General features: G+C 43.1%; 1 protein-coding gene across 2 annotated transcripts in view; it reads right to left on the reverse strand.

Moving 5' to 3' along the window:
• The window catches only part of SND1 (staphylococcal nuclease and tudor domain containing 1), a 419,010-nt gene that overhangs the window by 182,406 nt on the left and 209,719 nt on the right, over positions 1–26,885 (reverse strand). For both annotated transcript variants that reach the window (XM_027102041.1, XM_027102042.1), the window contains exon 13: positions 3,674–3,784. In XM_027102041.1, the coding sequence (XP_026957842.1) occupies positions 3,674–3,784 (111 nt within the window). The remainder of the gene's footprint in view (positions 1–3,673; positions 3,785–26,885) is intronic.

Genomic DNA, 26,885 nt, shown 5'->3' on the forward strand with positions numbered 1-26,885 from the left:
TTTATCCTTTAAACAAGAAAGATGTGGCTTCCTCTAGATGCGCCATGTGTTTTGAGGCATGTAGAGGGTTCCCCAAAAGCAGACAGGCATCCGAATGAAGGCACTGAGAAGGGTCAGGCACATGAAACAGAGCTGCTGAGGGGGGTACGATGAGCTCCTTTCTGGCGGGCAGGTGGATACGCCTGAAAGCATAGGCAGCTGCAAACTGGCATTCTTCTTCCTCTTCTGTCTCACCTGGTCTCCCAACGCACGCCTAACGCGTCATTCCCTGAGCTCCCATCAGATGATCTGAGAAAGGCTGGCAGATCATACCCCCTTGCAGAGGAAGCAGCAGCTGCAGAGCCCTGAGAAAGCTCATCAACTCCCGAGCAGGCAGCTGGCTGACCCGCAAAGACAGAGTTAACAGGCTGCCCTTCCCCCAAAGCTTACAACGTTCTCTTAAAGGATTAATGGCCAAGCAGTGCTCTGGAAAGTAAAGTCAATGGCAGAGCACTGGGCACCAGTGCCGAGATCACTAGTGATAACCAGAGAGAACAACAGGGATCCAGGGGACAGGGACAAAGAAGTCTCTTGGAACCACCATCCCTGCGGGCAGGGACTCAAGAGAATGCTGGCCTTGCCATGTTACATTCACCCACTTATTACTGACCAAAAGACTTCCAGGATGAGTGACCTGCCATGAACACAGCAGATGTTACTAATTTGGCCTTTGCTAAAGCATTAGATACAGTACCTAAAGAAATTTTACTTGGGAAATTAATTCAAATTGGCTTGGTTCAGTACACAATCACTGGAGTTTAAAAAGTGGCTGAAGGATGATAAACAAAAGACAGTTAAGTGACAGTCCAAGCGGTGAAAGACTTGGGGTCAACAGCAAAGCCATTCTTGTTTAGGGGTTCTATTCAGGGCCAAGGAAAGGAGTAAACAACTCGCTAATGAGATCTGCAGAGGACACTCAGCTGGGAGATAGAGGGACCGCATGGACAGGGGCGTAATAATTACAAGGCCGACTGGAAAAAAATATAACTCATCTATCTAGAGGAAAACAACCCTAAACTCAGATCACATTCACTGGACAGGTAGGATAAGGGGCAGAAGCAGCATGTAAAAGCACAGGGAGCGCTTCCCTGGTGGCGCAGTGGTTAAGAATCCCCCTGCCAATGCAGGGGACACACGGGTTCGATCCCTGATCCGGGAAGATCCCACATGCCGCGGAGCAACTAAGCCCGTGTGCCACAACTACTGAGCCTGTGCTCTAGAGCCCGCAAGCCACAACTACTGAGTCCACGTGCCACAACTACTGAAGCCCGCGCACCTAGAGTCCGTGCTCCGCAGCAAGAGAAGCCACTGCTTGCCGCAACTAGAGAAAGCCTGTGCGCAGCAACGAAAACCCAACGCAGCCATACATATATACATACATACATAAATAATTAAAAAAAAAAACCCACAGGGAATATCTCATAGGGGCCAGAGTGCTTCAAACCGAAGGCGACCTAAAATAAAGCAGTGTCAGAGAAGAGGTGCTCTTGCGGTGAGGTCGACTATCATTTTCCCAAAAATGGGGGTGCATTCTGCACTGAAAATAGTCTTCAATTGCTATAAGGCCACCATTCCTATCTGGCAAGTGTTCTGGTCTTTCTTGTTGCGGCTGGCATCGGGCTTCTGGACAGCACCACTCCCAAGGAGGACTCATTCGCAGGTCATGTGGGCCACTTCTCCTAAAGCTTTCTAAGATGTGTACTGCCCCATGGCAATGCTGCAATGACTCACTGGCCAGGGGAAGTGCTTAATTTCTCTCCGTTTACTCTACCTGCAGCAGTGCAATGACTCCGGAGCCAGTTTTTCCACCATCCGTCTGAAAGCAGTGGCTTGACACAATTATCTCTAGGCAGCTCACTGCTTTAACAGGCAAGTGTCTTGTTACATTCTATCAGCTCGAAATGAGTACCAGACTAAAAAGGCTGTTTTCTTTTTAAAACCTAAAAAATGTCACCTATCTCTGCCTCCTCGTTAAACATTGTAGCACAACAGCATAATAAGAGAGCCTGTTGTGGCCTCACTTTCCACAGCAGCTAGGTAAATTATTTTCATGCTTACCTGCCTGTCAGAGTCAAATATTCACCAGTGGCAGAGTGAACCCAGGGCAGAAAATGGGACTCTAGGTCCCACTGTATTGCTAAGTGCTTTTGCTACACTGGGAGTACATAACCGCTTCTCCAAGTTGCCACCAGATCAGACTGAGCATGCCCAGAATGAACCTCCCCACCCCCACCCCCCAAATCCCACCTAAAGAACAGTCTAATCATTGCCCATTTCCTAGAATAGCAAGATCATCAAATAGTAGTCAGAGATGTGAAGACACATTTCCCACTGTGGGTTCTTTCAGCCCAGTTGGCTTAGTTCGCTGGGAGAGAAGAATAAGGAAGTGAGAGAGGATTGAAGAGAAACACCAGTTATGGACTATACATCATATTATTTTATACTAGACATGAATGAGCCTCAGGCAACCAAAGATACTGAACTTTGTGCTGAAGACTTAGGTCCTAGGCAGGTCCTACTGGGAAAAGCCCACAGGAAAGAATCCAAAAAGCCACAGCAACCTGTCAGACTGCTTTCTGTGTGACATTCTACAGATGCCCTATCCATCAGGATGTGACATGATGTTAGAGGTAAACGTCATGTATTAGGGCAATGTTCTGGGCCAAAGAGCAAGAGAAGTGATCTCAATGACGAAGTCTAAAGTATAGACAGCATGTGCTCAAACTCATTCCTCCTCTAACTGTGGAGCATAAGCTGGCAATTACCGAACTTCTAGAACAAACTAAGTCCTAGGTCACAGAAAAACATCTGCGTGAGGGAAGCGCCTGCAATCACTTTGAAACAATGGATACATTTTGGTTGAGCCCAGCAGTCTGATAAGCTCTCCGAGTCAGAACAGCGATCATCACCGAGTTCCGGCTCTGTTTCCCGGGAAGGCTGGAGGAATCGCTTTGTTCCCAGCACCGCCCAGTGACACAAGGCCCCATGAGAAAGAGCCCTGAGGAACTCCTGGTAAGAAATACTGCTGAGCCGTACGCATGTCCTTGGGGCAACCAGCCATGGGGATGAAGGACAAAAGGAAAATGTCACAGGGCTTCTCACAAATGCTCTCCTGCCAGCTGTCAGAAGTGTGAAACGCAAACTCATTTCCTAATAAATGTTTTCATTTCCTTTGTACATGACAAAAGGTCTAGAGGTGACAAATGGGAGGGGCCGGGGAGCAGAGGCCTCTGCAGGGAAGAACCCGAGGCAAACGTCCTGCACAGTAAGCAGGGCTCCACTGTTTGTCCCAGGGAAGGAAAGGATGGTGGAGATAAAAATATTCCACGTATAAGTTTCTCATCTGTCGTTCATTTTACGGCATCTACTAGAAGATCATATCTAATATATGCCTAAATTTTGCAGATTTAAAAATATAGAGGCCCAAGAGTGTTTAACCAAGGTTAGATTGTGAGTTTGAAGTGAGGTCCCTTTTCTTTTGATGGGGAAAAGCTGGAATAATAAAAGAACACAAGCTTTCTCAGCATGTTGTTTTCTGTCGCATTCTGCTCAGGGATGGGCAGGACAGTGGGAAAGAAAAAAGTGGGGCCCTGGGACCCAAGGCGTTCACTTTAATTTAAATTATGCATCTCACCTGGCCTCGGCGGCGAGCAGTTCATCATAGTGAGAGGACCGCTGGTCGTCATCCTGCCGGTATCTGATCACCGTGGCCAGACCTTTGCTGACAAGGGCCTCAGCAATGTTTCTGCAACAGAAAAGATAGGTCAGTGAGCACTTGAGGTGCATGTGGGGCTCAGTCAACAGCAATAATAAGTTAGCACCTGGAGGTCTTAACGCATCCTGGCAGAGGAAGGGGGAAGCCAAGGATTTCAAGACCAATGAGTTGCTAAGCTAGAAATCCAAATAAAAAGGAGAAATAACCAAGTCCCCTGGCTCAGCATTTTTCTGGTTAGTACAGTCAGATGCTATATCAATCCATACATAAAACCTGGCAGAAAATATCTGTAAAAAGCCCACATTACGCAGGGCTATTTACAGAATGTTATAAACAAGCCACTACCCTCAAGAAAAGTCTGCTCTAAAATATCAGGCACGCAGATTAAAAAAAACAAAGCACATAAAAGCATGACCTAAATTTCTCAAAATCTCCTTTCTAGCCTATATGGGAACTAGAAAATACCGTGTTCCAGTTTGGCAATGTTGGGAACACTGGTTTCATGTAACACTCAAAGTGCATCTCTCCTCATCAGAACTTCCAACGCAGGCTCTCCCCTCAACCCAAAGGGGGCTCGGAGGAGGTGAGGCTAGGAAGGAATTGGCGGGGGGAGGGAGAGGGGGAGGCACTGGGGTAGAATGAAAGATCTTTTAAAAAAATTGCATGAGTCAGGGAAACAAAGTAAAAAGTATAAACCCTGTGATGACCAGCTTTGGAGCAATACTCCCAACAGTCCTTTTAGGACCACAGGATATTCAGATTAGAATCCCGCTTCAAAAAAATTTCTCCAACGTGCTGAATCTTTTCTTCACTAGCATAAGAAAGCGGGGCCACTGTGCGTGGCTTCCATCTACTGAGAAGAGGACACTGGAAATGGCGCTCAGACAACTAACGAAGCGTATCTGCATGGTTCCCCTCCCCCCCAACGTGGAAAGGGACCTTTGATGGACAGAAATGAAACTGCGAAAACAAATTTTCAAAAGTTACCTGTAGCCAAGTACTGCAAAGCAAGAGGCATAATATCACTGGGGGAGAGCGGCGGTTATGTCTTTCTTTGTGTCTGTCGTAATTACACCAAAGGCCCCACTCAGACCATCTGGTGAGCTGCCCTTTAGGGAGGAGGGACGGTAAGCAATAGGCTACTGTACCATATGCTACGATTTAGTGTCGCTGGGGAATGCAGTTAAATCTAGTGGTTCTTACTCTCAGACTTCGGGGATGCAGTGAGCCGGGCTAAGCAGTCTATAGGCATGTTTAAGCCACTTAAGGGTTCTCTTCATCAAAACCCAGGGATTTACTTTAAAAAAGGGGAGGGAGGATATGTGCGGGTAGACAAAGGAGGAAAAGATGCTGTGGCTGATTCTCTTCTCATTATGTGCCCCTCTGCTGCCTGCTTATCTACTGCCAGCACGATATTAATATCTCCAAACTGCCACGGAATTAGCACTTCTCAAAATCCACTCCCACAAAGAGGCTGCTTTGCTGGCCACCCTGTCTCCTGAGTCACCGCATAAGCGTGCTGGCAAACGTTGTCATTATCACAGAGCTGGGTTTGGCAGTGTGGAGAATGCCAGCAGCCCCAAATCAGCAGCTGTAGATGATGCTGTATGCGGAGAATTTAACTAAGGGTGTCACCAAAGGCCTGAAAGGGCAGGAGAGAGGCTCCGCCCACCAAGAGGCCAGAGAGAAGATGGGCACGAGCCCACCTGTGACAGGTTGAGACGGCTTAGTGATTGGAAATGCCAGAAGAACAAAGACACGTTTGGTACTAGTGCATTTGGAATAACAGTGCATTGACATTTTACAGTCAACACGTGGGGTCTGGAGGAGAAAGCTGGAATGACAGGGCAGAAGAGGGAGAATTCACACAAATAAGCTTCTATATGAAAAGCTAGAGGATACTAAGCAAACTAGCACAAATGTTTAATGATCCACCCTGGTTAATTCTGCTCCAATCAATTTACAGTATTGAACTGAGTGCCTATGTGGCCAGCAGAGAACCAAGGGCACAACCCTTCCCTCTCCTGCAGGGTTCTTGCCCTCCGGATCCTGCCAGCAAATGTCTACAAACCAGTTAGGGCCTCAGATTCTAAAATCCACAACCTGTCCACCACCTTCCCTCCCTTCTCTCCAAAGCTTCAGTGTGAGCCATATTCCCTTAGCTTCTTTTCCCTAAATACAGACTTCTCCTGGAAGAATGGTTTGATGCTAGTAGTCAGCAGCATGGAGAGTAAAAACACAGGAAACAATGACAGACATCACTATGGGGCCCTTCCTACGAGCCAGGCATGTGAGAATCACACCACATGTATTTTCTTCTTGGTGCGTGCTCCCCTGTGACATCACAGCATATTACAATCAATTCATCATCTATCTTCCAATTTGAAATTACGAAGTCTGAGAGGGCAAGGGCTGTGTCTTTCTTGCTCTGTACCCAAGTATGAGAAAAACATCTGATCGTTTTGGAAATACAGCACTGGAACATTATTTCTTATCCTAAGCATTTATTAGCCAAGCTTGCCCAGCATAGAATTAAGGACAAAAGCTTTCTACATGCCTTCCCAGCTTTTGTTATTCTCCTCTCCATTATGTAACACTTGTATTTAAAGAGAATGGAAGGGGGCTTCCCTGGTGGCACAGTGGTTAAGAATCCTCCTGTCAATGCAGGGGACATGGATTCAAGCCCTGGTCCGGGAAGATCCCACATGCAGTGGAGCAACTGAGCCCATGTGCCACAACTACTGAGCCTACACTCTAGAGCCCGCAAGCCACAACTACTGAGGCCCACGTGCCACAACTACTTAAGGCCGCGCGCCTAGAGTCCGTGCTCCACAGCAAGAGAAGCCCCCGCTCGCCGCAACTAGAGAAAGTCCACGTGCAGCAACAAAGACCCAATGCAGCCAAAAATAAAATAGATAAATTTAAAAAAGAGAGGGAGAATGAAAGGGAGACAACTAAAATGGAATTAGCCTAGATACATGTACTTGACTCTCTCATTCATTTCTTTTGGCCACTGATGAAAGGTCAGGAGATCTCCCCCGGCCAAAGATGGCTCGGAACTCAACACCAGTGTATTGATTAGTTGCCCAGTAAGAAAAGAGAACATTAAATTATGTGCCATGACATTATGCTGCTTTAGACAAATTTATAAGTTCTGCTTTCTTGAGTGTATCGGTAATTCTACTCTAATTATACATGTCTGGTTTGAATGGATAATTCACAGTCAGCAGACAAAAAGGGACCGACCTAACAGCCTTGGAGTGGAGGTCTAACAGGAAATCATCTCTCTCTGTATCAGCTAGAAACACAAAGAGAATTAGTGCTGGGATTCAAATGCTTCTTCAAACTCAAGGAGAATTTTAGGTTATATGAGAAGTGAACCGTTTCCACTAGTCAAGGTCAGATGTTCCTGATAAAAACACAAGCAATGTGGGTCTTTGCAAGCTTTCTCAAAAGATCTCCATGTAGTTGACATCCTCCCCTCCCACTCATTTCCATAGCAAGCAGGTTGCAAAAAGCTCATACTTTCTCATAAGATACCTTTGAAACCATGGGGTACTATACTCTGCCAACCTGGAGAAAAGGTGTTCTGTGCCCATATATGAGAATAGGATTAAAGTAGATTTTAGTCACAGTAGGCTATAATGATCTGATCATACCTTTGCCTGCCTTCCCCATCCCTACGCCCCAAACCCAATATTAGAAGTAATAATCAATACATGGATAGATCAGATAACTGACTAAAATTACCTAGATTACTTAAAAGTGTGGGAGAGGAGGGGAGGGAGTAGTTTTAAAACAATCTTGCAGAAAAATTGCACATACAGTAACAAAGAACATGCCAACCTTTGATTCGTTTGAGAGTAAATGACCTGTTATACCACCATCCCCAAAACCTTTAGTGTGTATTTCCTACAAACCAGGACATTTTCCGACATAATCAGAAAATAATGACTTGAGCCAGGATATCAGTATGGACACAGTACTGCCATCTAACCCACAACCCTACTCAAATGTTGCCAACTGTTCCAATAGAGAACTTAGGGGAAACCAGATCTAGCTCAGAATCAGGTGTTGCGTTTTGTTGTCCTGTCTCCTCTGCCTGGAACGGTCTACCACGATTAGTCTACCACGACCCTGAAACTTTTCAAGAGTATAGGCCAGTAATTTTGGCCTGATGTCTCTATGATCAGAGGCAAGTTATGAATCTTCGGCAGGAAATGTCACAGAAGTGATGCTGTGTTGTTCCCATGGTCTCCTTTGAAATGATGTGTAATTTACAGATAATGTTCATTTTGATCACTTGATTCGGGTAGTGTCTACCAGGCTTCTCCACTATAAAGTTACTTTCTTCCTTTTTATAATAGATACTGAAAAGAGACACTTTGAGCTATGTAATTTTCATCAAACTCCCAAGTTATTCATTTATTGATTTGTATAGGTATACTGCCATGAAATATTTTATTTAAAGGGTCATATAATCCACTACCATCATTTTTTATTCTGATGCTGAAATTTTTCCCAATTTGACCAGTGAGAGCCAAGTCAAGCTGGCTCCTGTGTCCTGTCATTCTCTGAGCACTTCCTTGCTTTCGGGCACAATGCGTTCCAGGCTCATCTTCCACTGTTTTCTGCAGCTCTGAAATTAGCCATTTATCCAAGTAGTCCACGTTTACATTTTTATCTCCATACATTTATTTCTATATCTATAACTATTGAAAACCATGTGTGGCAGTCATGAAAATGTGCCTCTCGGATCTCTGACTGCAGGAAGCATAATTGACTGACAGCCCAGCTGCTATGCTCTGAAACCTATTCCTCTCTTTCTGCCAAGGCTATGCTTCCCACCAGCTGCTTCTAGCCAATGACTGGGTGCAGTGGAAATACTAAGGCAGGCTTATTGCTGAGAGACCTGGGACTCCTCTGACAGGCAGCTTTGGCTTTGAGGACTCCTATCACCTTTGCTGAAACTCTTACAACTGCCCATAGCCCCAGCTTAGGTTTTTCTAATTCAACCTTCCATCCCTCCCTTTTCCACAGAGGTTAGGCATTCACAGCCTCCTCCAGCTCCCTTCCCATTTTCCCTCAATTTTCCCCAATTAACCTCTTGTCCGTTTAATCCTGTCTTGGCATCAGCTTTTTGGAGAACCTGAGCTCACCATGAGCTCACAAAGGTACTAAAACCCCATTCCAACACTATAGGGCTCGTGTAGTTTTCTTCCTTTCCATATTTATACATCCCTTTTGACAGTGGGAAGCCTGCCTTCCATTATCCTTAATTATTTTCCTTACATGAATAATCTTCTCTACATACACACATACAGTGTCTCACACATTCTTTGACTTCCACAGTTCGGTCCTAACAGTAGAGCTAATTTAAAGGGTATACGCTACTTATCAAGAGAACCTGGGGTAAATGGATAAGAATATTTCAAGAGTGGACATAAGGCATAACACTGGAACACACACAGGCGTGTGCGTGCACACACACACATACACTTCATTCTCCATCTGAGTAAGGATAACAGATAACTCTCAATGGCTTTGGCTCATAGATCTCTAGCTATTTGAACTAAACATTTTCCACTTAAACACCATCAACATTTTGCCAGTCACTGAAGTAGATGTCCATGGAGATTACAAAGCAGAGTATTTCCTTAAGGCAAACAAACACGTGGACACATATTCAGAATAAAGTAAGCCCATAAAGAAATGCCTTTACAATATATTTGAGTCAAGGCTAAAGGAAATGGTTGGAAGATAGTTGACAGCTCAATTATAACGGTCACATCACCTCTAGCAGAGGTACCTATCTCACGTGTGCGCATACATGCACATACATACACGCATTCCTCAAGACTTCTCTACAATAACTTCAAGGCCCCGTGGGTCAAATTTCATAAGCTGAGCACAGAATGTACCCCATGGCTATTCACTGTGCGAACATGATCCAACAAGACATCAGGCATGTAGCCAGGGCCTGTCACCCATGACCCTCAAAGATTCCAGTATCTTATGCTGGGAAACTGCCTCTGCTTTGTTTCCACATTGGCTGGACCTTCAAGACAAGGACAGCCTTCCTCAAAAGTGCTGAGATGGAGAGCTCTGGCTGACAGGGTTCCCATATTAATTTCTAACATATCAGATGGCTCATCTCATGTCTCGGCTATATAGGAATGTGCTTCTGTGGGGCTGAACCACAGGGAACCTATGGGGGGCTGATGTCTTTCTTTGCAAATAAGTTAGAGACAAGGAAGGAGGGAGAGACCACCACAAGATTCGGTAATGAGGCAGAAAGCGAGGAGGACTGGACAGCTATCTTCTTCAGAATATCAGGGCCACCTTTACTCATATACACAGAAAACATGGGCTCTCAGTCTAAGAGGGCAAAGAAGTGGGGAAAATGATTAATGGCTACCAGGCCCCAAGGCCAGGTCCCGCTCCGATCTTCTCTACAAGTTCACACACAGACCTCTAATACCCACACCAGAAAAGAACCTGGCAATTTCAAGCTTGATATAGACTTGGCTTTTATAGGCTGACAAAGTAAGACTGTAAAGCGTGAGAGCAGAATTCTAGATGAGAGAGATCTACGACAGTGGGCAGTGAACAAGTATCTTTACTGACTACTGTTTTTTCCCCAGGCCTCAAACTAGGAAAAAGCCCAGCAGAGCAACAGGGCGCTGCCACAAGCTAGTATGACAGCGTCTCCAGGGTCGCACTTTGCCTCTCCCACCCAGTGTCTTCTATCCTCCAATCTTAGATTGAATTCCCAAGAATCTGGAACAATGAGTTTCCCTATTTTTTTTTCTTAAAACACATCCAGGAGGCACTTCCCACATAACCAAGCAGCATATGTAGACAGGAGATTCTGTTTTAGAAGCATCAATAATTAGAAACATCTGAGGTGGCACGACATGCTTTACAGACTTCCCAAATCTCTCTCCCACCATCTTCCCTATTTTTTCACTCACCCCTTGAACTAATGTTAATTCTAAAAATAACCAAAATAGATTTTTTTGGATCTTTTTACTCTTAATGGCTCCATATTCTGTTTAACAAGTCCTGTTACCAGGATAGTCACCAGAGGATCCGAACGGTGGCTAGAGACGTTCCTGGAACTCATAACACAGATCAAAAACAACAAAGAAGATTCAAAAGCCTCCATGTCCCTACCCAGGCTTTAGAAACTACAGTGAAATGAGGGAGAAAAAGCAGTGATTAAGAGTCTTAGGGCAGAGGACATACTCACTCCAGACACAGAGCCAAAGGTGGCTGCTTTTGTCAACCCACCAACCCAGCTGTGGTTACATGGAACATGAAACACGGCATGACCCACAAAGAAGCATGACCCCAGAAAGCTGGACTCAAGAACAGGCAAGTATGGAATGGACTGATCTGAACAGCCTTAGAAGCGAATCAAGCAAAAAGGCACCCTTTCAAACAAAACACTCTCCAATAAGCAGCTCATATTTAATGAGCATTCAGAATATATACAGGATCTAAACACAACTGTTCTACCAATGGCGCATTCTCTAGAGACTGGATTTGAAATTATGAAAATCAAGAACTCTTCAGAACAAGGACTCTGTCTTTATACTTTCATAAATCCTACTCATTCTCCCTCATGGGGAGGGGATGGAAAGAAACCAATGCAGACTGATATGGACTAAGTCCAGCTGGAAGAATCCAAAAGGATGCAAGGTTAAAATGAAACCAAAGGAGACCCATAAACAAGACTTGCAGGGAAAGAAAGGAGGAACGAGGGAGGGGAGAGGGGAGAGAAAGGGGAAAGAAAAAAAAAATCATTCCACAAAAAAATCACTGCTTTGTAGTAAGAGAAATCCTTGAATCCCCAACACAAACATCCATCCAAGCCTCAGTATTAATAGTAGGCTTACCCCTGAGCGTAGACAAAAGCCTCACCAGCTTCAGAGGCCACAACCCACTGAACACCAAGAGCACTCTTCAGTTTGGGAAGAAAAGAAATAAAAGCAAAGCTATCTAGGGAGCAGGGTGTAAAAAACTGGGTGATGAAGAGATGTGACTTCTCACTCGACCTGTCAAGAACAGCTATTTCTCTGCTCCAAGATGTGTCTGAGTCCCATCACCCCCATTACCCTATCCCCACTCAAGCCCTACACGAGAGCACACCTACCCTGATTCTCCCGAAAAAACTGACAGAAAATAAGACAGAAATACACTTGGAAGCAGTAGAATTGAACACCTAATTCATTCCCTAATTCTGTCTGGGGAAGAGAATAGTTGAAAATATGGGTCAAAACAATTTTAAAAAGGAAGGGGAAGAAGCATAACACCAAATAGTTATGCTTACTAAGTACTAAATTTTATTCTACCCCCAGGATTTCTGCAGTACTGTAATCTTATTGCCACCTCTTATATGACAACTCCATTTATTTGGCAATATCCTGGTTATGGCTTTATAAGACAAGGAAAACGTGGTATTATACTCTTATTATGCCAGCTCCTCTCTGAGTATCGCCGTACTTCCAAGTCAGCAAAATATCAGAGGAGGTTAGGCCAGTGATGAACCTTGGTTGAGGTATGAGGGGCATATTAAATGTAAGCAACAATAAAACAATGCCCCTTCAAATATTCACCCTAATCTCCACCTCTCAAAATAAGACAAGAAAAAAATGTCTGTTTCATAGACAGAAACTTCATGGACTAACTTGAATCTCCCTCTACTACAGGACAGAACATGGGATATACACCCAAAGTGACACTCCCTCTATTGGACAACCATCTTTGTTTCCCAGGAGACAACCAGATCCCTCAAAAACAATTAAGATAATTAAATACTGTATTTAGCTTGAAGTAGGCTGTCTAACAAATATGCACTTCCAATCCAAACTGGTCCACTCATTGCTAAATATGCCATGCATTTACATTTCAAACTATTTGCAGGACATGTGAATTTGCATGACTCATCACCAAGTAAAACTCAGCATTTCAAAAATAAAGCTCACTTCCCCAGATTAAGCTTTTCTGAAATCCACCAAATCAGCTCATTCTCCTAACATCTCTAATTGTGGGACCATCATATTCCCAGTCACCTAGGCCTGACATCTCTGCTCATTCCCAGATAAAACTGGTTGTCCAAACTTTGAATTCAAGTCACCAATGCTTCTCTCACGACTGTTTTGTAATGTTCTTTCTCTCTAACTCAGCCGCGGGCCCCATTACTTCTCACCTGGACTGCAGCCTCCCCCTACCTGGCCTCCTAGCAAAGCTGACCAATCCTGAGCACTGTGAGTTGAATCCTCTTAATCGTCATTCTCCACATTCTCGTCATTGTCTACCACCATCACAGAAACCTTGTTTGAAATTTTCCGATAATGATTCCAGATTTAATGAACATCTACTGGGTGTCTACTATAGGACAGGCTTTTTTAACACACATTAACCCAATCCTTCTGTAGTAATACAGAGTTAGTATGCATATATTTCTTAAAAAAAAAAAAAAAGTAACCAGTTCTAGGCTTGCTACAAGTAATCCTGTTAGTAAGTGGTAGAGTCTCAATTAGAAGCCAGATTTTTAAAAATTTCAAATCCAAGGTTAAAAAACCTTAATTTAGAATCAATCTGTTATATCACATAATGCTGACACTGTTAGGGAACCGTTGACCAAAACTGCCTGCCTTGGCCAGGCCCAATGATAACCACTTGCCTGAACTGTCTCGTAACAGGAGATCCCGATGAAGGATGCAGTGCTGTCATGGAAAACTAACCAGGAGGGGTAGAAAGGAGGAGGCAGGAGAGGATATGTCCTGCTAACCTCCCAGAAACCCTCATGCTGGAATCCATCTTGGATGAAAGATGTGCGTGCTACCAGGGAGGACCCTGAGTCAGACCAAATATGGGCAAAGCAAGATGATTGGCCAGAGACAACCCCGAAACTAACCCCAATACCATAAACCCTGAGACTGCAAGCCACGTGGCAGAGCAGTCCTCCCGGGTTCCCTTACCCTGCAGCTCTGTACCCAGGCGCCCCTTCCCAACAACGTCTTTTGCTTTGTTGGCAAAAATAAATAAATAAAATTTCAAATCCAGTTCTCTTTTGACTACAGTGCCATAAACTACAGGTAACAGACTATTAAAGAGGCATTCTACTAGGGAGCGCTCATATACTTCTCTAACCTTATTCTGTTAAATGCCTTTCAACCTCCTGCTTTAGTCTAACCAGTCAAGCATGGCAGTCACCCACCTCAGTTCCTCTGGCTGGGCCATTTGTTTGGCACTTATCTTTTACTGCTGCAGATTATTATCTTCCTTTGTGTACGTATCTTGTCTTCCTAGCCAGATCGTATTCCCTATTGGTCCAAAAAGAGCCACACACTTAGTGGGCACTCAGTAAGTATTTATTGGCTAGCTGATTGATTGCACTCTCAGAGATCCCAGGAGGTTCTGTGGGTGGTTGGATGCAAACAAAGTAATAACTGACTGAATCATAGAATTTGAGCAAAGAGAGTCCGGAGAGATACACTAATCCAAAACCCTCCATATATAGATGAAGATAGACCCAGAGAGAAACCCTGAAAATTGTTAAATGAGTTGTCTAAAGAAACACAGACTGACACCATCACAATGGGCATCTGATAGCCTTCTGATTCTCAGCCTATTTCCCTTTACTATGCTGCTGTCCTTTTAAAATTCTATAAAATAGCAATAAATATATTGTGCACATGAATTATTCAAGACACTCTTAATATATTAAAAATTTATCAACACATTAAAAATAAACCATCCACATCATATAATAAATTTCATCACTCTAATACTCATAATCCCAGCCACAGTATACATTAAACATTTAATTATAATAATCTGCTTGCCTTCTGGGGATTCAGGGGACGTTTTTTCCTTCTCTGTGTTCCAACACAAGGTATAAATGCTGATTGTAGGCAGAAGCATGTTTTCTTCATCCCTTTTCTCTGCTCCTCTTTCTTTTGAGAAACTAACATTTTACAGAACAGCAGTGTGAGGTGAACACCTCCCTCAACTTCTCTCCCTCAGTAATGGCGGAGTAATGAACTGACAGTCTGTAGAGTCCCCTACCATCACCCTGACTCCTGAATCAAGTCACTGACCTATGAGAGCTCCTGCTACGCAAGCTCACCATAGTCATTCCGTACTTCTGTGCATAATATGGTCTTTACATATGTGTCTGAAAGCCAAATTAGTCACATGTTAAAACACTGGCTGTAAGAGGCAATTACCTTCCCCCTTTCCAAGTGAAGAATAACAGCTGGTTTAGGAATATCTATGAACATATTAAAGTGTGGAATATGTGAAAGGTAAATTTCTAAAAGTCAAGAAAATATGTATCTGTTTTTACAAAGATACTACTATATTCACATACAGGGATTAGAGGTGATTATAACCAACTTTCTAAAAAAAGACATTCACAGTGTGGCAGAGTTAATTCTACAAAGGAGGGCCTAATTATCACTCTAATATCAACACTTTGATAGGGAAAAAATCCTCATCTAAGTTATAAAGAATGAGTGAAGAGACCGAATAACGCAATAATAACAGATGAATATGGTAAAACAGAAATGTTAAGAATAAATGTTTATCCAGTTCTCCTTCATCCAACAAAAGACAGAAGTTACACACAGCATTTATATTTATTCTTCAATAGTGAAAGCCATTTAATGTTTCCCACACTTCCTCTCTCCATAGAGAGCAATTATGAGCTCGTTTCATAAAGAACTCATGGCACAGAGCCGTGATTCAGGGCAGAGGATCTGGGTTCTTACGCCAGTGCTCTGGCCATTTAAACTCTTGCTAAGGAGCTACGCCTGCACCAGTTTCCGTATCTATAAAATGAGCGCGTAGATCTAAACGTTCTACAAAATACGTTCCAGCTCTGATACATTCTAATGTAATTTTTAAAGGGAGCTAGGATTTACTGATCAATAGTCTTACATATCTTTATATAGCACTAGCTTATAATATTCAAGGCCAACTAGATTACATAACACTTCAGTAACTATTAAACAGATCTTAGGGTTTATACACATTTCTGGTTGTGGTTGGTGGAGCACTGTGGCCACGGGTACAATTTCTTCCAGTCCTTCCACTGGGGGCTGTGAGTGCCCTCTCCTCTCTGCACACACTATGGTGGTAAATGCTGGGATTCCAGGCTGCTGGGCAAACTTAAGAGGATTCTTCAACTCTTTAATGCCCACCATGTCTTTAAGATTTAATGTATTACCCAAATGCTATGGAATATAAAAAAGAGGAGGGAATGATGAACAAATAAGAAATATACAGTATATTTTCTACCAGTGAAACTAAAGTCCAGCGGGTTCTTTACTGTCTAGTACCTTCTACTTTGGCTAAGAACTTTTATCAACAGCAAGAAACCGACAGACCTCATTAGTAAAAATGTGTTCAAAGAACTGATTCTAGAATCGACACTTAACAGCAATTTATCATGTTTCTTGTATCTCTGAGGCTCACTAGGTTATGGAGAGCTGGAATCCTACTTCTGCATCTTATCACTGAAAATAGGGAAAAATCAGAGAATCATCTTGACATTTACATGGTTCGCCAAGTACTACTTTGGCCTATCAAGTTTATACCTGAGAAATGTAAGTAGCAGCAATATGTCAATAAAACAATTATGAGATGTCTGAGTAGTCTTTCTGAGCTTAACAACATACAAAAGACTATAGATTACTGAAGAGTAAGTATTAACAAGAAAAGTGGACCTCTTTATGATAGGAAAAAAAGATCACAAAGACTTCATTCGTTATGATCATGGAGTTCAGAGCTGAAAAGATCTTAGTGTTTTACTCCAATTCCCTCATCTTACAGGTGGCTAATCTGAGACCCAGAGACATAAAATATCATTTAGTGACTGACCTGAACTAGAACTCAGGTCTCAAGTCATAAAACAGGCTCCCTTCCACCAAGTCAGCCCACCTCCAGTTTCCATATACAGAATGGAAAAGCTACTGATACATGCAGCAACTCAGAGGGACCTCAAAATTACAGACGGAAAACAGCTTAGTGTTTGTCACTGATGGTGGGAGGGGAAAGGCTTAGGAGGGGGTAGCACAAAAGAGATCTTTGCGATGGCTGAAGAGCTGTCAGTCTTGATTGTGGTGGTGGTTATACGGATCTACACACATGATAAAATGGCACAGACCTATACACACACACTGTTCCAATGTCAAATTTCCTGGCTTTGATATTGTTCTATAATTGTGTAAGACATAACCACGGGCACGCGGGGGAGGGTAAAAGGTACATGGGATGGACCCTTGTTTGAATCTATAATCACTTCAAAACCAAGTTTTAAAAAGTTTTAAAAAAATGTCAATAAGAGAGGAAGGCACCAAAGATTGGAAACTCCATTCTCAACTAGAATAGTAATTCTCAGCCAGAATAATCCTTTTAAGATTAAAGTCCACAGATCTCACCATCACTCCTCTGCTCAAAACTCTTCAGTGTCTCCTGTCTCATTCAAAGTCAAAGCCAAATACTTGCAATGGCCCACAAGAACCTATATGGTCTGCTTCCATGCCCCCACCCCGCCCTTCCACCTTCCTGGATTATCTACTGGGAATTAAAAGGCAAGATATTTGTGACCTCGTATTTGAGGTGCTGTGAACCTTGTAATTAAGCAAGCACAGGGTCCTGAGGAAGGACATACACAGATGCTGAACTGGGGTCTCGGTTTGGCTGGGTCCCAAAGGTAAAGTTTCACTAAGAAGTCAAGAGCTAAAGGGTGAGTGGGAGCTGGCTAGAAAAATCTATGTTCCAGGCACACAGAGCAAACTTACTTCAAGAATGGTGTGTTTTTGCTTTTATTTATTATTTATTTTTATTATTATTATTATTTAACAGAAATGGATGAGAGCCAGGGAACATTAAATATAAACATGGAGAGGTAAGCAAGGGTCAGCTCATGGGTTTGTGTTAATCCTAAAGGCTATGGGATGATTAATGAAGACTTTAAGCAGGAGAACAATCAGACTCGTTTCAGAAAACAAATTGCAACAGTAGTGTGCAAAATGGATCAGAAGAGATTCAGACTAGAAACAGTAAGGCCAGTAGGAAGATGGACAGCATAAACCAGGCAGTGAGGAGAAAAAGGCTGAAATGAACCTGAGATCTACCTGTAGGTAATCAGGAGTGGAGAGACAGGTGATAAAGACGACATTTTGATTTGTGGAATAAAAGGCTAAGTAAAAGGTGGCACCATCAATCAAGATGTGATCATTTGAGTAAAGAAACAGCTTTTCAAGGGGAGACCATGAGCTCCGTTTCAGCCATACTGAGCTTCAGTAACTAAGTGGAGATGTTCATCCAGTCAAAAGCTGGATATATTGGTGGAGAGTCTGGTAGGAAGAACTGGGCTAGAGACACAGATTTCAGGTAAATCAGCAGCATCTACCTGCAAACTGAAGCCAGGGGATGCATGAGACCACTTGGGAGGGTGAGCAGAGGGAAGAAGAGGGTCAAGGATAGAAGCTTAGGAAGCACAAATATTTAAGGAGCACTCAAAGTAGACGGAAGACAAGTATTCAGAGTCATGGAAGGAAATTCAGTCAAGTATGGTGTACTGAAAAGAAGAAAAAGAAGTCCAAAAAAGATTGTGATGTTTTAAATACCGCAGAGAGATCAAATAAAAGGATTGAATAGTGTCCCTGAGGGAGGCACTGGTCTAGGTAGGCTCAGTTTCAATGATGTGGAGTAGCCAAAGCCAGATGGTGAAGAATGCAGAGCAAATGGACACAGAATTAAAATTGCTTTTAACTCTTAATTAACTTGGCCAGGAAGAGAAGACAAGAATAGGAAAAGCAGATATGGTAAGGGAAGACTAAAGGGAAAATTTTAAAAATTGTTTTTAAAAGGGGGGTGGGGAGAGCTGATGGCACAAAATCCTCAGGAGGCCAAAAGCAACAGAATTCAGGGCGCGTAGGTAGAAAAATTAGTTCGGAAAGAAAGAGGGTGAAATCTTCCAGAGATGGGAAAGGAGGAGGTAAGATAGCAAGCAGGAGGAAGACAAGTTTGGGGCTGAGAGACTATTAAAGGCATTTTCCTGATAAGCCCGTATTTTATCCAGAAAATAGGAGATGAGATTGTCTGCTGACAGTGAGGGGCAAGAGAACGGGGTAGGGGGCTTAACTGAAGATGGTTGTGAAAATCTAAAATAGCTGTTCATAGTGAAATAACAGCATGAAGACAGAACTTATGCAAAATTAATCCAGCCGCATTATGCAGGAAGAAATGGAGAGCAGAAAACCTGCAGTTAGAAAAGGCATCTTTTTTCTTTTTAACATCTTTATTGGAGTATAATTGCTTTACAGTGGTGTATTAGTTTCTGCTTTATAACAAAGTGAATCAGCTATACGTACGCATATATCCCCTCCCACCCTCCCTACCCCACCCCTCTAGGTGGTCACAAAGCACCGAGCTGCTCTCCCTGTGCTATGCGGCTGCTTCCCACTAGCTATCTATTTTCCATTTGGTAGTGTATATAAGTCCATGCCACTCTCTCACTTCGTCCCCTAGAAGGCTAATGAGTTAATATAGATCTGAGTTGTTGATCGCACGGAGCAGAGCAATAGCAACAAGAGACATAGGAAAGGACTGATGAGGGAATTCTTTAACAATAAACAACTAAATCATCACCTAATCACTGAGCTGCTTTCTCTCAGGACCCCAAGGGTCACCAAGGCAGGATCAAACATCCTTAATTTCAGCTCCTGGTGGGAACTAAAGCTATGGATGGCTGGTCCCTGGCTGGTTCCTGACTATTAGACTTCCCAGTCCAAAATGGTTGTACTCCTTCTTGAACAAAAACCAACGTACTGACCCATTAAACCTGAATGACCATGCCTGTTTAAAGCACATCTGGAACTACATCCTGTATGAGCGATGATCAACTCTGATTTCAAGCTACACAGTTTGAAAGCCAGTTTTAAAAATCAGCATTATTAGGACATACAAATGGAAATGAGAAGCAGGTATGTGGTAAGTTGGGAGTAGGAATAAGCAATGAGAAATAAAAAGTTGATAATCATCAGCATAGAGAGGAGAGGTGAAGCTATGAATTAACAAAATACTGAAGAGAAATCATTTACAGACAAAAAATAGCAGGATCAAGATGACTCTTAGGCAATATGAAGCCAAAGGGCTTAATTAAACCTTTTTTGTTTTAAGTATTATATCAAGGCAAGGTGTGGCACTTAGAGCGCTTGGCATCTCATCTCTGAAGTTCAATTCTAAAGACTGATGAACAATGTTTCTGCTATCTGTATGGCATCTTTTCTCTGAAGAAGTATACGACATAGGTAAATGTGTCTGAAAGCATTACTAAACTGCTTCCAATACTGATCTTCCCAAATTAACCACATGGAAAGAAACCACCTCAAATTCTTTATGTTATGGAAAGAAGCAAAGAGGTATGGCCAAGAATATGTAAACTGTAGAGAATTCAGGAAAACGGCACAGGTGCAGATGTGCTCAGAGGGACACACCAATGCAATCACCAGTAGTGTTTCTCTCTCAATGAAATTCCTGCCTGACTGCTGATCTGGGTGCGAGCTAATTTCCCCCAGGGTGAAAACTGCTGTTGAGAGGCAGAACTCTCTACCATCTGTTACTGAGAATTAGCATAATGACAGATTATCTAATCCCTTACATTTAACAGTTACAAGGGGTGCTCTTACAACACCAGTTTGGTCACATCCTCATTCACGTGGCCTATCCCCACCCCATAAAAATTGGTCCTCCCAGCCTGCTGGTGATGAATCTGGTCTGGATTTTACCCCCAATCTTGCCTAAGAGTCCAGGTGCTTTGCCATAGAGAAGCTGTGCTAACCCATTTTATTCAGGAATGGGAATGCAGCTGTTATTCCAGATGCATCTGAAAAGAAAGAGAAACTGTCTCCAGGAGACCAGCAAAACTCCTCACGCCAGGCAGTGCCTTGCTTCATGACGAGACCAGGTTGAAAATTTCAACTGAGACAAGGCAAAGGTTAAGTCAGTGCTGATCTGGTGAATGTGACAGAAAGGAGAAAGACATAAGAAATCAAGAAATTAAGTGGAAATCAAGAAAGTAAAAGACGGCTGTTTTCCCGGTTCAAGTGTGCCAGATAGCGAGACTTAGGTAGCATTTAAAGAATGAGAATCGGACATCCGGAAAAACAAGGACACGCTTATAGGATCAAATAACCAGGAGCAGATGGATGGCTGCTTGGGGTACCCAACGCAGGAAGAGAACTGTCCTCACCAGTGACCGGCAAAGCAACAGTTCAATTAGAAAGAAGTGAAAACACAAGAGATTGTATTGAAAACAGTTTTCAAATACAGCCATTTCCACATAATCTGAGTCTTGGTAAGGGTCAAGAGAAAACATTACAAGAAAATGTACTTGCATTTAATGTGATACCAGGTGTGCTTTTCTTTTTTTTTGGCGGGGGTGGACGGGTGTTTCTTCATCATAACTTTTTGGATATAAGCGAAATCAAATATTTATTTATAACATTTATTAATCTAGAAGTATTGTTTTGATTAAAACCCTACCCACTCTTTTTCTCCAACTATGCTCTGCATGAGGGTATTTAACACTAGAATGTACGTTATCGTTAGAGACAGTTTTGAGATAGTTCTCTCTCATCCGTCTTAAACTTTTTAGACATGCTCTATGCCCTCAGAAATTCTTTCCTTAAGTCACAAGGATGCATCTTCATAATACTCAGGTGGCTGGGTTTAGTACTTGATCTAGAGGTATCCTATTCATATCTCCACAGCTTCTAGAACAGGGGATGCAAACTCATTGCCTCTCTTTATAATTAAAGTTGCATTGGAACACAGCCACACCCAATTGTTTACATGTTGTCTGGCGGCCTTAGCATTACAAAGGTAGAGTTGAATAGTTCCAACACAGACCACGTGGCTCTCAAAGCTGAAATACTAGTATCTAGTACTTTATAGAAAAAGTTTGCTTCTCCTGCCTTAGAGCACTGCTTTTTAAAGTGACCTTTAAGAGGTCAATTCCTGTGACACTCAGCTCTCACAATTAGGGGGTCATATTCACTGTAATAATTGCTTCACTCATGTTAAAAAAAAAAAAAAAACCCAAAAAATCCAACTGGCTCCTTTTTAATAATGCTGCCATGTGACCTTCATGCAGTTATAGCAGGCTAACTGATGTGCTCCAAATAAACTGAGGAAGCACTTTGTAGTAATACAAGAGTCTCTGTGAAGATGCCAAGTATTAGGTGACATCCTTTCCCCTGAGAAGTAATTTTGCGGGGGGAGGAGAAAAGAACCTGGCATCTATTCATGGTACTAACAGTCTGGCCACAAGATTCCATCGTAAATAAACTAGCCCGTCTCTTCCAAAGAGCACTCACAATGCTTCCATTAAGAGTGAGGAAAGCAACCAACACGGGCACCTCTGCTTTCAACAGCAGCAGGAGGTAAGGAGAGAAGCGGCAGGGATCTGGACTTGCTGTGCAAGGTTACCTCACGAAGCTGTTGTAAGGAAAAGAAGTCAATAAATGATGATACTGAGATTGTGCCGGTACACAGTGAGCACTACACCTTTTGGTGTTCACCCTTGTTGCTGCTCCCATTAACACCGGCCTAGTTTGGTCACTCTTCCTGGACTCAGACATGTTGTTTATAAAATGAGGGAGGTGGACTAGCTCGTCTTGAACCCTAGACAGTCCTACAAAATTCTAGGACTTTACTAGAAGAAAAAAGGTTCAAAGGAAAGATGTTAAAGGTACGTGTACAAGGGAAGCATCTTTGAGGAAACAGCTGAAAAGGTGAGCCTCACTTCACAAGGCCAGAGACCTGTCCAGTAGATGAAGCCATCCATGCAGGCTCCTGCTTCGAACCTGGCTGTCCTGGGAGGAGGGCACCCTGGGCTGATGAAGTTGATGAGCTCCCCTCTTTGGAGGCAGCACATGGCCTGGGAGAGCGCCCACCCAGCTGCAGCCTCTGCATCACATGCGCCGCTGCAGCGGCAAGATTCATGGCTTCCGCAACAGGCCAGTGTTATCCAATATGCATGAAATCAAAGTTTTCATCATTTTCAATGGTCAACGGCCAGTGGGTGTTAAATCCCAGAATACCAGGGTTAACAAAGGAGTCATTAAAAACCTAGCATTAAATCACTGCTGTAGCCAATGGCGAGAGTGATGTCTGTAATACATTACAAGGCTGATTAGAAAGAAACAAGTTCCAATTTAGAAATGAATTATCGGATTTTTTAAAAAACTGGTTGGATAGGTATCACAACAATTTTGTTATCACAGGGGAATGAGAGGGGGTGACATACAAGTTATGTCATGGGTGGTAAATTATCATCTAAAATCACAGGGAACAGAAATCAGAGGTGAATAACTTCCTAAAGACATAATGAGGGGGCTTCCCTGGTGGCGCAGTGGTTGAGAGTCCGCCTGCCGTTGCAGGGGACATGGGTTCGTGCCCCGGTCCGGGAAGATCCCACATGCCGCGGAGCGGCTGGGCCCGTGAGCCATGGCCGCTGAGCCTGTGCGTCCGGAGCCTGTGCTCCGCAACGGGAGAGGCCACAACAGTGAGAGGCCCGCGTACCGCAAAAAAAAAAAAAAAGACATAATGAGGGAGAAGAGAATCCTGACACTCTGGCCAGATTTTACCTCCTGTCTTTTTAGTTTTTATGTGTGGGCGGGGCTGGGGGGGAGTTCTGAGCTGCAAAGCCGTTATTATTATACTTTGTGCCCTAGAAACAAGTTTACCCTAGAGAAGTTTTAGAACAATCAGTCTGCTTCCAGTCCCACTACCCCTGCCAGACTCTAAATAAACTCATTCTTCAGCTCATCCTTCCTGGAGCTGCCATAAAAAAATACACCTTCCAGAAAAAGATGACTCAGCTATTAAAATGGAAGGTAAACTGTGGAGAGGGCTGCATAGGGAGAGGAGGGGAAATGAGTGCTGACCCTAATGAACTGTCTTCTAATCTACAATGAACACTGTGTTATTGCTGAACATAATCTAGCAATGTGAAAACAGTCTAATGGTCTAAAGATGAAAAACACAGAACGGGCACAAGTGGGCAAGGTATGACCTACCTATATGCTCCAATTTTCCTGAGTTTCCAGATGGGAAAAACAGCCTCCAGCGACTCCTATTTACTTTTTTATGGATCTATCCTGGGACAGTTCATTTACAATAAAAACACATGTCACCAAGGTCTACTCAAGCTCAGGCTGAAAGAATCCCTTTACAGGCAATGATTCTCAACCACACCCTCTCAAACACAAAGCTCAACAATGCAGAACAAGGTATGGAAAATAGTTCCAATTCAAACTATCCAATCCAAAATAGGAATACTTCTAGTTATTGACTATTCCTCCTCTGCCAACCAAACCCACTCTAAAAACAAGACTGACATCTCCCCCTGAAAACAAGTCTTGCAAGGTTCTCAAAGACCAGACTCAAACTTTTGTGTGTTATAATCAAGGGCAATATTCAAAATATTCAAATATTTAACATTATAGTACTGGCTAGTTTGTTATACATGTGAACACCAGCTGAACACAAGCACTGCTTATAAATAGAAAGGTGTGAAGGAAAACAGCCAGGGTCATAAATGGGGTTAGACCTGGAAGAGCATCAACACAAAACAGCAAATCACTTGAGGATATTAGTCTGGATTAAAGGCTGCCAAATAATTATGCCTCGGTCACCTAAGTACACATTATTAATTTCCGATACATCAGTCTTATCTGATACATCTACAACTTATCTGAGAGTAGAGGAGTATGTTGGCTTTGGAAACTCCTGTTTCCTCTAGCCTTCCTTTCCTAGTGCTTGTTAATACTGGCAGCACATTAGAATCACCATTCAAAATACCCGTTCCAGGCCAATAATACCAGAATCTCTAGGGGGTAAAGATCAGTATTTTTAAAACAACAAATATCAGTACCTAGATTTAAAATATGGGGCACCATTATATTTTTAAGAGCCCCAAGTGGTTCTATAATGTAGTTTTGTGGAAAACTGCCTAGACAACTAATATAGGCTTCTTTTCAAGAATTCAAGGGGCCAAGAATGAAGAAATGCAACTTCAGGGCCCCAGAATCATACATGTGTCAAACAATCTAGCATTCCGCAAAGAACAAGAACCTAAGAATTGTGGGTAGGGAGCACACCAAACTTTGGAACCGGTTCAGGAACAGCAAATGCATTTCTATTGGCTCTATTTAGGTTGCAGGAAGATAAGCAATCGGCTCTGGGAGCCACCAGGGAGAAGATTCCTCATGTCTGTCTCCTCAGAACAGAGCCGCCAGTTGCAATGCTGCATTTTCTAGGCAGCTGTGATGACAAGAGGCCCCTCCAAAATGTTGGCACCACTTGGGGAGGGGGAGTTCTCTGCCTCTCAGGGGAATAAGGGACAAATAAGCAAACACGTGGCCATTATGACAAAACCAGGCCTACGTACCCAGTTTATTATTAGCCTGACATTAAACACCACTTAAAAACAAAACAAAACCACCCGCCCACACAAACACGCACCCAAGACAGAAAATTACATAATGGCATCTGGAATGATTGGCTCTGACAGTGCAAGGAGAACCAGCCAAATCATAGAGGTCCGGTAAAGACCAAAATGGAGACGGGGTAGCCCCGGAAAGCCTTTTTCAAATCCTCTATGGTTGGACTTCCCTGGTGGTGCAGTGGTTAAGAATCTGCCTGCCAACGCAGGGGACACAGGTTCGAGCCCTGGTCCTGGAAGATCCCACGTGCCGTGGAGCAACTAAGCCTCTGCACCACAACTACTGAGCCTGCGCTCTAGAGCCCGCGAGTCACAACTACTGAACCGTGTGCCACAACTACTGAAGCCCACGCGCCTAGAGCCCATGCTCCGCAGCAAGCGAAGCCACCGCAATGAGAAGCCCACGCACAGCCCCCGCTCGCTGCAACTAGAGAAAGCCCGCACGCAGCAATGAACACCCAGTGCAGCCAAAAATAAAATTAAAAATTAAAAAAAAAAAGATGCATTAGAAAATGGTATTAAAAAAATCCTCTATGGTTTTTGCAGGTGCTGATATACATGAAAAATGCTTTGTCCTTGTTTAGAGGAAGGCATTCAAAATAATACTCTAGATTCTGGAAGGCCATCATTCTGCTCTGCAAAATACCAAGCCACTGTTACCTGAAAAAATAACTATCTTCTTCTACATAAGTTAGAAGAAAATTGTTTTGGCACAGGTTGCTTCTTAGGGTGGATGCTCAAAAGAAGTTCTCTCAGATGGGTCAGCAAGGAAAAACAGGCCCAGTAAGAATTCTACTAACTGCTCCGTTATGGTTTATGGTCCATAACCCAGCCAGCTGGCACCACGGAAACAGGCGAGTCGTGTTTTGTTTCCCAGAATTCATGAGCAACTGGACCAAGCCCAACATCAGTATGGATAAGGTCTAGAATGTGGGAGCAGCTTTAGACTTCCACCGCATAAACAAAGTATACAACTGCAGCGGGTAAAAGCTCTAGAAGTGAGTCTCCACTTATAAAACAAAGTCAAAACAAAAATGTTTCCTGGTAGTCAACAGTTTGCCTAAGAATTAGAAGACACAATGTTTTTTAACTGAACAATTTGCAGCTCTAGTAGAAGCAACAAATGAACCCAGCAATACAATAAGCGTTTTGCGATTTCCTATTCTCCCCTTCCCTTGGGGGGAACGGGGGGTTATTTTGGTTTCCAACTTTGAAATACAGTAAGCAACTACAGAGCCTCGGTGGTGAACCCTCACTCAAATGGTCTGATCTCCCCATAGCCACGGCCTGTGCTAAGTGACAAACGAAGGAAAACAGTTTCAAAGCCAGGTTTCTGAGAAAGTGGTGACAAGAAAAAATGATTTACACAGGTGCTTCTTACTTTAGAGGAAAAGGTGATTTTGCAGTCAATGTCAAGATGATTTTTGTTTTGGGAGGAGGCGGGATAGAACTGCAATATAATTAATTCCCCTTGTTGCTGACCTGATACGTGATGGTCTATAAATCAGTTTTAACACAAAAGAAGCTCACATTAAGGCAATAGTTTGTTGAATCACAGCTGTCACGTAAACAGATGTATCAGAAAGCCAAAAGGCTCCA

Source organism: Aethalodelphis obliquidens, unplaced genomic scaffold (genome assembly GCF_003676395.1).
Source record: "Aethalodelphis obliquidens isolate GAN/ISIS:26980383/991018 unplaced genomic scaffold, ASM367639v1 scaffold5, whole genome shotgun sequence".
Classification (NCBI taxonomy): domain Eukaryota; kingdom Metazoa; phylum Chordata; class Mammalia; order Artiodactyla; family Delphinidae; genus Aethalodelphis; species Aethalodelphis obliquidens.